Source organism: Odontesthes bonariensis, chromosome 1 (assembly GCF_027942865.1).
Source record: "Odontesthes bonariensis isolate fOdoBon6 chromosome 1, fOdoBon6.hap1, whole genome shotgun sequence".
NCBI classification, from domain to species: domain Eukaryota; kingdom Metazoa; phylum Chordata; class Actinopteri; order Atheriniformes; family Atherinopsidae; genus Odontesthes; species Odontesthes bonariensis.
In genome coordinates, this window is record NC_134506.1 from 19,858,138 (window position 1) to 19,871,948 (window position 13,811).

General features: G+C 39.4%; 1 protein-coding gene across 1 annotated transcript; it reads left to right on the plus strand.

Annotated features, from left to right (window-relative positions):
- The first annotated feature begins 234 nt into the window (after window positions 1-234).
- Window positions 235-2,393, plus strand: pkd1l3 (polycystic kidney disease 1-like 3). The gene is made up of 8 exons (XM_075469210.1): window positions 235-562; window positions 1,166-1,261; window positions 1,423-1,448; window positions 1,537-1,570; window positions 1,697-1,734; window positions 1,870-1,932; window positions 2,038-2,190; window positions 2,277-2,393. The coding sequence occupies exons 1-8, from the start codon at window positions 235-237 to the stop codon at window positions 2,391-2,393; spliced, it is 855 nt and encodes a 284-aa protein (XP_075325325.1).
- The last annotated feature ends 11,418 nt before the right edge of the window (window positions 2,394-13,811 follow it).

A 13,811-nucleotide genomic window follows, 5' to 3' on the forward strand; every position in this document is an offset into this window, starting at 1 on the left:
TAGAAGGAAAGTTTGAGTCACCTTTAATGACATCGAGTGATTCCTTCACTTTGCATCTTGTTTGAGTGTCTGCAGTAATTTCCCTAAAGTATTTACAACATGCAGAGTTGTTTTTTTTTCCTGAAGGAAGCTCTCTAATTTCATACTGTCATACTAAAGTGTCCTTGCTCAGTTGCAGGTCTAACCACAGTCCCAGCAGCATTATGTGCTTTAGCTTTACACATTGCATCAACAATGGACATGTTACTCCGAACCTCTATCTTTTTGTGGATTTCAGCTGGATGTCTGTCTCTGCTTGACAAGTCTGAGGCCTCTCCAAACAATGGCCTGCCAGCGATTTGCAATTTTGTTTCAAGAAATGTCTGTTTGGAGTTTGTTGAGGAATCGAGAACCTGGTCCCAAGCCAAGAGCAGCTGTGAAAAGAAAGGAGGGAAGCTCTTGAAGGTGCTCAACAACCCGATCAAAATCTTCCTGAGCAGCATCACGAGAGAGAGTAACACCAGTAACTTCACTTGGTGGACGGGAGAAACTATCCATGTTGATTACCAGGAGCCCAATCAAAGTGAGTGAAATACACAATTATATGGTTTTCTTCTCTATATTTTATTGTGTTGTTTTACTTGTGACTGTCAAAGTTGGAAAAAAAAAGTGTCTATTTCAAACCTCCTTCAAGTTGAAAGGAGAGACAAAATGAAAGTAAGACTTTTCAGGTTCTTTGACTTGGATTCATTTGAATTTGTGTCATGTAGGTACATAGTATGGATTTAAATGTTTTTGAATACTTTCCCTTGAGGGGGATTTAGGTTTTCTTTTACCCATTTTACTTGTAATTAAATAAGATTTAGTTGCTAATTGATTGTGTAGTAAGACATTTATCTGGTAAAAATACAAAAGCGATGCAGAAACAGACGTGAAAGAGCTCAAAAGGAATTAAGATGCCATGGATGCTGCATCTGCCTGTCTCGTACCAGTAGCATTTTTAGGATTGGTTGGAGAGTCAAGCAACAAGCAGTGTGAGAACCTGGGAATCTGTTATGGTTATTGCAGCATTAATGATTTTTTCTTTCACAGGGTTACAATAACACAATGGCTGCTCAATTAATTGTCCCAAAAGAAAGCCTTCTCAAGACACATGTGTGTTTGTACACACACTTCTCTTTGACAGATGTTTCAAGGGACTTCTGCACGTACATAGCGCTGAATCCTCTTCAGCTCCTAACATCTAACTGCAGCGAGAGACGAGGGTTCCTCTGCACTCACAGTATGTGAAACTTCGTAAGCGCAGCTTGAACTTTGAATCTTCCCTTTCCTTCCTTCTTGTGCTCTTTTCATTGCCTGCTTTTATTGCTCATAAGTCAGACACCTGTATTCTCAAATGTATGCCGGCATTGTACTGTTAAAAGTGTCATTCTTGTTTTAAAGCCTTGCGATCTCCATCAAGCACAGAGGTAAGAGATAGTTCTCATACATTATCAGTAAGAAACTATAAGACTAAGACTTTTCACGAGTTAGCTTTGTTCATGTTTTTTTCTGCAGGAAACAATCGGCTCCAGTGATGCCACCAAATCTCGTAAGTTAGACTGAAACATTACAGATTATGATTAAATCTCCTCACAAAGGAGTCTGCAGTCTGAAACTGAGATGGCGTGTCTTTCTTTCTGTACATCACCTGTAAACACTTATATGTTGATTCCAGGATTCAAAAGGCAGTCTGCTGACATAAGTTTTCTTAAGGTGAGGGAAGCCTCTTTAATTTTACTCAAGCTGGCCATGACTCATGGATAATGGAAATAATCAAATTGTACAGAAAAAAAAGGCCTTTTGTCACTTCTAGCTCAAAGTTTGAATGTTGTTTTTTTTCTGAGGCAGTTGGCTGTCACAGAATTGAGGGGAATGGAAACGACTGAAGGGCAGCCGACAGATAACCAAAGGGTGGAGATTTTCATGTTACTGCAACATTATTATTGTATCATTCCATCATTTCATCACACATTTTATCATGCTTCATTAAATTCTTTCGGATGTCTCTTCTCTCAGGAAAATTTTATCCAGAAATTGCAGGAAGGTGTAAGTAAGCTAAACCAGGACAATGTTAACCAAGACATCATCCAATCCATTCTTGGTGTTTGCACTGGAATCCAGCGTCTCTCAATGAAAAAATGCGATGTTGATACCAACCCTAACCCCACAGTAAGTTCCCTTTACCACCAAATACTTCAATGCCATTTTGCTGTTAGTAATCTAACATACAGATGCTTCTGCATTTATCCCTACAGAGTTTGTTTCAGGATGTTTTTAAGATTATGCAGACAGCGTCTATGCTGGTCAGTCCAGCAGGAAATACCCCAACTGTCTTCAGGTACCCAACAGGCAACATCTATCTGAGCGCGTAGGTATTTATTCTACTTTTCTTTTCAGAGCAAAGTTTCTTTTTCAAAATTGTTACATATAAAATTTGATTTCCCTCCCATCAGCCACGAACCTGCTGACCTCAACAATGCAGTGCTGGGTTCAGAGAGTGATGGGGTTTATATTAAACTCCCCTCATATTCAGCACTGGCGCCACATCTTAAAAGTCACAAAAAGATCACTGCGCAGGTCTGTGTGAGTGATGAACATGTGTATTTGTGTCATCGCTGTCGTCTGCAATCTTCTTAACAGAGCTTATTTTACTCTTAGGTGGCTACATTCTCAGATAATCCTTATCCCTCTGATGACAACATAACAGGGAGTGTTTGCGATATTCAAATTAGTGATGGAAATTCAAAGATTAAGCTGGAAAACCTGGAGGAGTCGATTGAGGTACCTGTTAAAATTGTGTACTATACCATGAATCCTTTAGGTCTATGAAGGATATACAATGCCTCTTAAGTACTGAGACAATGATTTAGGGAATTAGAAGCTTCTCTTAAGTAGTACTAATACACATCAATACTCAATTCTAAATTATTTTCCTTCATTGATGAAACATTTGGCAAAAATCTGGAATCGGCTCTCTTAGAAGGTTGTTCAATCAATGTTTCTTTTTTTGGGGGGGGTTCTAAATAAAAGCAGTCACATATATGAGACAAAACTATCTAAATATCTCCATTTATTTACAGACAAAAAGTTATGGCTTTGTAAAAAAAAATGTTAGATTAAAAAAAAGAATTTCCCAGATCAAGCAGAGGAAAAATTATAGAATGTATAAGCAAAACAGAGGACATGAAAAAAAACTACAACAAATAAAAGATTAGGTAAAATAGAGATTGTCAAATATTGAAAATAAAAAAAACATATATGAAGCTAAGGCATCAGTACTAAGTTTTGAAACTTACTAATTAGAGTGTTAAAACAGGTACAAATCAAATCTTTAAGTACAGATCAATTCAGCAAGTCTGAAAATACAGATCAGTTCTGTATGTGCAAAGCTTTTGCCCTGAGCTTGTGTTCCTGTGAAAAAGTACCACTACAGTCAGGGGTCAGGTCAGATTATTAGTTAGCAATTTGTGCTTGTTTTCACACTTTTAAATACTGTATGATGATACAAGTTACAAAACATATGCCAAACATAAAAACCTTTAAGTGTGTGTAAATGACAAAGATATATGGCATTCATGCATGTTTCCTATCGACAGTATTATTTTATATAAATGTTTTTTTTCACATTACTATCTTTATAGCCTGTTGTTGAACATACAAAAAAGAAAAAACAGATGTTTGTAGCTTTTATCGTGATACCTGCTGTCCCTGGCTTCCTCAGATCTTTCTGAATCGTCCAAATAGTTCAACAGTGATGAACAATACCTTTGTGTTGAAGAGAGACTCAAGATTGTTGACAACATTCACCATCTCGGACCCTGAGATGACCATCATCTTCAATATAGAACCCAGCGTCGATGTCTCACTGTCTCTTTTATTGTCTTACGGTTCGCCGCCCAACTCGACGCATTTCAGCAACAAAACCACTATGAACACAACAGGTAACGGTTGACCTAGTATACTGTCCTGCCTGAACTCTCATTGCTGCTTCTCTGTGATGTTCAGGCTTAACTTTATATTCATAAATTAGCTCATTTTTGCTTTAGATGGCTATCGCTGGATGATAACCCCAGAGATGTTACTGCAGACTCCGGGGACCTGGTATATTGACACCAGACTTGAAAGTGACCAGAGTGAAACAGAAGTAGCAATGATGATCACTTCTTACTTGAGCAAGTGCATGTACTGGCACACAGCAAAGCAGAGCTGGAGCACTTATGGCTGCAGGGTAGGTAGCTACAAAGTAAAAACTTGCTTGTATTGCAGTGGCCCTGCGTGTGCATTACTATTATTGTGGTAGCAGTACTTGGAAATCCCACAGTGATGCGCTGTATTTCTCTCAGGTGGGAAACAAAAGCACTCCAGAGCGTACACAGTGTCTGTGTAACCACCTTACTCTCTTTGGGAGCTCCTTCTTTGTGATGCCAAACCATGTCGACATATCTCGCACAGCAGAGCTGTTTGCCACCGTGTCTGAGAACTACGTGGTGCTGGCCCTGCTGTGCGCTTTCTTTGGCCTATACCTGATGACGCTGCTGTGGGCTTGTTATGCTGACCGCAAGGCACGCTTTAAGGTCAGATATGTCTAATAAAGCAGGTCTTTGTGGATGTATGTTTCATATAATGTTCTGTCTAAGTGAAATTATGGAGGCTCAGCCCACCATACACTGTTAACACAGAGAAATTTAGAAGGCCACTTTAGAAAAATGTGTGCTCTTCATTTTCTTCTGAGCTGTTTCCAAGCATGTGAAAATCACCTCACATCTCCCTGTTAAACTGTTTCACCCAACACAATCCTATTTATTCGCCACATGTTTATGCAGAGGAAGATGACTCTGCTGAAGGATAACCACCCTGGAGCGCTGTACAACTACCTGATCAGTGTCCAAACTGGCCATCGCAAGAATGCTGGGACTTCTGCTAATGTAAGACTTTCTTTTCTACTGACAGGATTCACATTTTTAATTTTTTTTGAAAGTCATTTAATATTATTTTATTATATTTCATTGCGAATGATATGAGGGCCACACATCATGTGTTTAAACTCAAATAATAATATTGGTTTTGAATTTGTTACCATGAACATGTATTAAAACAGTTAAGACAAGGACATATTTACTACTGTGTTTGGGGACTTAGGAGACAAATTGTTGCAGTTTAAAAGCAAAATGTCTGATTTTTCTTTACATTAGCAGCTCAACAGTTTCAGGAATGATGTGGGATATTTTCATTTGCACTAAATGTTTTAAGTGGGTGACAAATCTGGCCTCTTTTACACTCATGCTGCTGTCGTAGGTGCAGAATGTGCTGCGGTGTTGTCCTCCTGAAGTCAACAGGTCCTTCCCTTAAAAAGACTTCATGGAATCTGGCAGGCAGCATTCGATATGTTGCCCCAAAACCTGTTTATATTGTTCACTGTTATTCTCACTACATCTCTGTTTACAGAATGCTCAGTGAGGTTAAACCATTGTTTAAAGTGAGCACAGCCGGTTAAAGAAAAACCCCAACATTTTCTATGTTGTCTGTCCTATTTTTAACTAAATTCTTCATTGATTTGGTCTGATTTTAATTACATTCTGCTAAGCATTTTGACTTTTTTGGAAACAGGTCAGTACTTAAATTTTGAAGTAAAGAGCTATAGTCACGGTAGCATGTTTTTCTGCGATTAACAATATGTTGCATTTCAGATTAAATCATTTCACCATTCCTCTTAGACAATTAATTGATTTAGTTCAAGTGTCAGTTTGAATATACCCTCAAATATGAGGTACACTTGCACAGAAAGCACAGATTCAAGATGTTTTGAAATCTAAAAGGTAAACGACACGAAAAAAGTTATGATTTCAAGAGGTCAATTTGTTTGCCTTTGTTTTAGTTTTTTCCAAGTCTTGAAACAGTTCAAAGTTACTTATTTGACTAAGTAAATAAAAATAAGTGTGGGTTAATGATGTCCAACTCCAGTGGTGTTTCATCAGCTCACTGTGCTCTCCTGCAGGTCACAGTGAAATTGATTGGGTCAGATGGAGAGAGTAGCATACACAACCTCACCGACCCTGACAAGCCTGTGTTTGAGAGAGGGGCTACGGATATGTTCCTTCTGGCCACGCCCTTCCCACTGGGCGAAGTGCATAGCATCCGGCTGCAGCAGGACAACTCTGGAGGTCACCCATCCTGGTAGTAGAGGCTGAGCTTTTTAAACCACAACAAATACATTTAAAACTGCATCACATTTTATTTCATGCTTGAATTTTGGCTTTATTTTAATGAACTTCTGTTATAAAAAGGTATATTAACAAGGTGGCCATACAAGACCTTCAAACTCGGCAAGTGTGGCAGTTCCTCTGCGGTTGCTGGCTGAGTAAAGACCAAGAAGACGGCATGACCAAGAAAACTTTCAATGCTGCAAAGAGCAACGAAATCGCCAGCTTCAGGTCAGAATCGGTGCTTTCCGCGCTAATCAACCATCTCAGCTCCTGATAAAGCCTTGTTAAATGATCAGTGAAACTGTGTGTTTCTATTTTTTCTATCAGGAATATTTTCCAGAGCAGAACATCAACTGGTTTTAGGGACGAACACATCTGGGTGTCCATCGTGGATCCTCCCTCTCGTAGCCCGTTCACACGTGCCCAGAGGGTTTCTTGCTGCATGAGCCTGCTCCTCTGCACCATGGCCATCAATATCGCCTTCTGGAACATTCCTGTGAATGAGAAGTCTCCAGTGCTCTTTTCATTAGGTGACTTCAGTCAGTAAGATGGCACAATATTGCTCATAGGACACTGTAAATAGCTCGTTGTCTCTTGATCCTGTGTCTTATCGCCAAACACTGGTTTCAGTTGTGCAATTGAAACCTCTGAACATTGTCACATCATTGTGTCTTTAGGTTTGATTTCATTTCTTTGCTGTACTGTCTGGAGCCGGTTTGTTGCCCTTGACCAAAAAAAAAAAAAAAGGAAAAATTTGAAGCCTCGTTGTATTACATTATGTGCATGGAATATTATTGTGCAGGTCATAAGTTACAACCACATGCTGTTTTACACACAATCCATGAAAAATAAACACACCTGGCAAAAATAGCATATTGTTCCCCCCTCCCTAAATTTCCCCAGAACCATTTTCAGGAGAGCTGAGGCGTTATTAAAAGAAGCCAAGCTCCTTTTAGTCCTCGCAGTGCCCTCAGGGGGAAAGCCTGGTCTGTTGTTGTGGCTCTGTGTGTAGACACACTTATCTTGCGCAAACTAATTAACTAAATTATGCGAAAGAATGAACCAAAATCTGCAAACAAATTATACTTATACTCTGTGCTTTCTGTCTGCCCGGTGAAGTAAAAGATGGCCATGGAATTGTTATTTATTGTCTGCAGTTCCTCTTGGGCCACTTTAGTCTAGTTGACAGCTCAAAACACTATTACACAACAAACAACTTTAACTCATTCTCACACACACACAACATTTTTTAGTCTATACAGTGTTACAGTCACACATCGATGAGACACGTTCAGTGTTTTGCCCAAGGACACTTTGACATGTGTTCTGGGAAAGCCGGGGATCAAACCACCAACCCTCTAATTGGCAGACAACCCTCTTCCTCCTGAGCTACACATTGCATTAATTTGCTCTTTTAGAGATCCCAGAATATTAAATCAGGCAAAAGGTATAGTTAAATGAAAGTACTTTTAGGTCATATAAAAAAGTTAAACATTTAATATTAATAACAAAGATTTGTTTTCAGGAGTTTAGTCAATACCTATTCAATTCAATTCAGTTTATTGATGAAGCGCCAAATTACAAAAAATGTCATATCAAGGCACTTAAATAATATAGTCCAATTCAAGCTAATTGGAGTTCAATTCATTGTAATCATAATTAATTTCAAAATTATCCAATTCATTCATAGAGAGCCAATTCAAAAACAATTTCCTAGCTAAGGAAGCCAACAGATTGCACCGAAACTTCTCTTCAGTCCAATCCCCCGTCCTGAGCGTGGCTGAGGCGACTGTGGAGAGGAACGACTCCCTTTTAACAGGAAGAAACCTCTGGCAGAACCAGACTCAGGAAGGCTGGCCATCCGCCTCGACCAGCTGGGGATTGAGAGGACAGAAAAGAGGGGAAAAAAACACTGTAACACCATTCAAAGGATATCTGTTGGAACAGGGAAACACAAGTTAATGACCACAATAATGTCACATGTACATAATATCATTTGAGAAATTAAACGGGGGAAAAAGAGAGTAAAGTGAGGGACGGTGGGACAGATGAGCTCCCCCAGCAGTCTAGGCCTATAGCAGCTTAACTATGGGATGTTTCAGGATCACCTGAGCCATCCCTAACTATAAGCTTTATCAAAAAGGAAAGTTTTAAGGCTAGTCTTAAAAGTGAAACTGGTGTCCGTTTCCCGGACATTTCCTGGCAGCTTCCACAAGAGAGGGGCCTGATAACTGAAGGCTCTGCCTCCCATTCTACTTTTAGAAACTCTGGGAACCTAGAGAAAGCCTTTAATGAATGGTGGGTGTAGGACTGAAATTTCACAGGTGGTCTGAGCTTCCTGCTACTGCAGCTGTTTTTGGATGTAATTGGCTGTAATTCACATCAACATTGTGTCGTCACTCTCCCACATGTGCAGGGTCATTGCACATCACTTGGCAGGAGATTATGGTGGGGGTGCAGAGTGGTCTCCTCATGTTCCCAATCAACATCCTCATCATCACCATCTTCCGAAGCATCCGAGCTCGCGTGAATTCGAAATCTAAAAACGATGACCCTGAGGACATCTTGAGACCCCCTGCAGTTACCATACCAAGTATTCTGAAGGTGTGTTTTGTTTTGTTGGGCTTTGACTTAGCCTTACTTTTTAGAAAAGTTGAGAGCAAATCAGTAAATCAAACATGAATATACTTTCATGTACAGGAAACAGAGGAGGTCCTTTCTCTGGTGAGCAAGAGTCCAAGAAACAACATGCCAGAGATGCTCTGTCTTGAGTCCACTTTTGACCTCTGCCCTGCCCTGGACAGATTGCATATTCTCATCCAGAATATACAAGGTAGTTTATCCATTATGTCTGACAGAAAGTGAATAAACACCAAACACTTCCCATTTGATGTAAAGTTGATCAAACGCACCCAAAACAAACAGGGAAGCATTATACACAGACAAAAGAAAAAAGAAAAGAAAAACATGAAAGGGCAGCAAAAGGATGAATAAAACTTTATAAAAGAAATAAGCACCAAAGGGCGCAGATGTACTGTATTCTATCAATACTAAACCAACAGAGCACATATCTCAACTCTTAACAAACATCCTCGTACTGTCTGCCAATCTTTGCTCCTTGCTAATTATTTCCTTATGACATGCACCACAAATTGCATACTTTTATCAAATCATTAGGACTTGATAATGATAATGGCAGTGAGAATCAGCATTGAAACGTACACGTTTGAAATAAATCAGCATAAGCGGCTGCACTAAAAAAAATACAACTTCTCGCCCAGGCATGAGCATTAGAAACGTGACTAAACACGTACATTGTTTATGTATCCACCTATCACAGGTGAGAGAGAGAGTAATAACCACTGGGTCTACTGCAGCAAGTTCCTCTTGGCTGGTCTTTGTCACCTCCTGATGTGCTTGGAGAAACTGGATGGAAAAAACTTTCCGAGTCCACAAGACTACCAGCAGGCCCTCAGTTTGACCAACCTGCTGGTTCGCAAGGCAGAGATGGTCTTCAGCAGCCACCTGTCCAACTGGTCGGCCAACACACACACACACACACACACACACACACACACACACAGATATTTTTACAGCAGAATTATTTCTGGTTTTAGTCAAGAAGTGTCATCTCGAGTGTTGTCGTCTTTTCTCCATTTTCTCTCACGCCTGTCCTCTTCTTTATGCAGCCCACCTCCTGTGAGGAAGAAGAAGAAGAGGTCAGCTGGCTTCCGGCTCCCCTGGTGGTGTGTGTTCGTGGGATGGTTCCTGTTGGTGTCCATCAGTGCAATATCCACTTACTTCACCCTGTTGTACGGTTTTGAGTATGGCAGAGAAAAGTCCATCAAGTGGGTAATATCTTTGGGCCTCTCCCTCTTCGAGAGCATCTTCATCCTGCAGCCTCTCAAGGTTATTGATTTTTCGTTTTCTGTAATCTGAATCAGTTTGTTGAAAACACCTGTCTCTCTCTCTGTTTTTCGAACATACTAATGTTTTTTTCATGGTTTTCCTGCGGCCTGTTTGTGTTCACAGGTGATCGGTGTTGCTGTGTTTTTTGCCCTGCTGATGAAACCTGTAGCTGTGGAAGACACTGAAGAAGTGGAGCAAGTGCTGTTAGGTAAGAACCTAATGTAGGCTGTGTCTGACCAGTATGGGTTTGATTACTTTCTGACTGTTAGTGAAAGATTGTTGCTACTTTACTGAAAAAGGAAGTGTGTATCTAGAAATATTGTCATATGTCTTTATCTGTTTAGTGGTCATTATTAAAGGTGGTGTAAAACATATTTTGATGTCAATAGTGGTGGTAACAATGCATCAAATTGCTACTTTCATGTGTAAGTCATCTCTGTTTTCAGCACCATTCACACCAAAGAGCTAAATGATGGTAAAATAAAGTGTTTTACCATCATTTTACGCATTGCTCTGGTCCACTCTCAGAACATGGTTGATTCAAGATGATTACAAATGTGGTTTGCGGCTGCTGTGGGTGAAAAGCTATAAAAGCCAACTGTACAGCAACTTCGCAGCACCAAATGACAGATGGACACAAGTAAACATAATGAAGCATTTAGTAGTTAAAGAGACAATTATGTGCCCTCAGGGGTTTGTGGAGACTAAAACAGAGCACAGAGAGGCATTTTTTTTTTTTTAATGACTTTCAATAAATGGTTAAACACTACTAATGACTGGTAATGTTGCTTTAAATCTAATGGCTGTTTAAAAAGGACATAATAAAAGATGTAGACAAAACACTCAACAGGTTTACATGCCACTAGATTAAAAGACATGGTTGTACTAGTCCTACCAAAACTGAACTTTAAAAATGACATGTAAACAACTAAAATCAGGCCAAAATAAGATTTAGAAAGCCAGACTAACATACACAGAGAATACAGTTGGGGAATTAATCCTTTCCTGCATGTGAACACTCAGCTAGACTCAAATGGGCCGAGGCACTCTGCACATGCTCCAAAGTTTCATCTTTCTGCATCTTTTTGTGAAACAGTAAACAGTAAGTGTATATTAATGCAGCCAAATTCCCAATTCATCAGATCTTATTCACAATTTTCCCAGTTTCTTGTGTCAGCTAAACACATTAGAAATTGTGACTGAAAATTGACCTATGAAGACAATCTGTCAACTCTCGGTCACAGCTCAGTTGTTGCCTTTTCAACTGAAAGGTTTGCTGATTTAACCTCCAATTTCCCCACACTATATATCAGAGTGCTGTTGGGCAGGATACCGAACACAGCAATGCCCCAAAACATGCTTCTTACTTTTAATTTGCTTCAGATAGCAGCATCTGCTGATTTTGTTGAATTAGAATTTTGCTGATTTTATGCAGTGAAATAACAGATTTGATTTGCAGAACCACATTCGCTGATCCTCCGTCACAACTCTCACAAAACATATTGAACAAATGCTATCATACAGGAGAACAAGGAAACCTCCAATTGAAATGTTCTGCATGATTCATGTTATTGTGCCCCTTGTCTTATTGTGAACACAAATAATTAAATGGGGGTACAGTGATCTGCTGCTATAACGAATGAGGGACAGTGAAGTATGAAAGGTGGCCCCTTTGCCCTCCATTCTTCCAACACATTTGCTTGCTAAGATATTTTTTGCCTTGTTTGTCACTTCAAAGAGAGAGTTTTCATAAAATATACAATAATTTACATAACGAAAACTGAAATAGAAATCCAAGGATGGCAGCGCCGCCTCTGAACCAACCTCTCAATTTAATTTTACACGCAAATTTTTTATTCATGCCTCGTAAGGCACACAGAGGTTGCCTTGACAGCTTATTTCAGGCTGACTGCAGAGAGCTCTTATGTAATTATGCTTATCACACAGAAAAAAAATTTTTTTGGTGAAACTACAGTTGAGTGACCCTTTTAGTTTTTTACTCCCTCAGGTGACTTCTCACTCTAAAGTGTATCAGTACACACTTCCTTAAGTTGAAGGAAACCAAAGTGCCGGGAGTCTCACTGCAGTGTTTTCTCTCTTTAACAGAGCAAGAAGAGAAGTGCAGAGGGTACACCGGCAGGTTTTCACTGTGAGGCCGCAACATTTAACAGCAAATGCCATCTTCTCTATGAGCGCTATCACCACAGCATCCACCCACCGCTTTCACACTTGTTTGCATTTACTGGAAGATTTGCTTCATAAATATCAAATTACATAAAATATTCTGTTTTTGGCATATGTACAGATTTCCCTGCTTTCTGTAGTGGTGACCCAGAGGAAGGAGGCGATTAAATAACTCTGCTTGTATCTAAAGGTGTCCTTGTTCAGTTGTGGATGCACTTTTCATTTCATGTCAACTTGCAAAAGTAAAGTAGTCTAGTCCATTGACAGATTAGAGAGGCACTGGAGCTTTTAGATGAACATTTTGTGTGATTTTCAGAGGAAAAAGCTGTTATCCATCCAATAAAGTAAACATAATCCACGAGTAATGGATTAGAAATTTATGCTCAAATACTAAGTTAGCAGAATCAGTGTCTTTTACTACAGTTCTTCATTAATTCCTTAGTTGTTTTCATTTGGGTTTACTTGTTGCATTATCAATTTGCGAATGGGAGGGTGCATGGTTGTTTGTCTCTGTTTGCCCTGTGATGGACTGGGGATGCATGCAGGGTGTACCCTGCCTTTCATTCCCGCCTGGGATAGGCTCCAGCCTCCCCTGACCCTGAATTGGATTAAGCAGTTGTAGAAAATGGATGGATTATCAACCTAAATGACTTTTAAAAAGCCTCTTCAACAGTGGGAATGCTGAATTCTTCTTGTTTTTGCATGAAAATGATCAAATCTCTCAATGCTTGTAACTGGTGAAGAGTCATTTAAACTTAGCAACTTTAAAGACGTGAACATCTTCTAAAAACTTGTGCTACTGTCAGCATCCATCAGAGCGAGTGACGGCCAACCGCTGACTGTGAATGAACACACACTTGTGAGGACAAGATGAAGGGTGCACTTATGTAATTGTACATATGGGAGCTAATGGTTAATTGATCAAGTTTTTCATTTGACTACCAACACCGTAATACGTGCTGAAAGTGCATGTCATCCCTTTTCATCATTCATGGCTGCTACTGTGAGATTCAGTCTATCCTCCCTCTGAATGATTTATGCAACAGACCTAACTACAAGTTTGTGCTTTTGGTTTTAGAATACATGCATTCCTGCAGACACTTTAAAGACATGTCTTAAATTTTCTGTTTTTTTTATCATAAATGACTTATTTATTGGTTTGATTTATTGATACTGTACGTGTGAATTGGAATAAAGTGATCTCTGTTAAAGTCTCAACGTATTTAACTGTGTGACGTTTCATTTCAAAATAAGCCAAGAGAAACTGGTTTGCGAAACGTGTTTTCCCTTTCTTTGCGTACAGACTAATCAATAAGCTGGCGGTAAAATTCAGAAAGCCTTTACTGATTGTTAAACCACAAACCTTTTGTTGTGTGACAAAAAAAAAAGTTGTTTTTGTGTTAATGTTATTATGATTACATAAAAAGATTGCACATTCTCTTCTATAATTAATGTTTCAGCACTGGTTTCCTTAACAAGACACCTTCTGAAAAT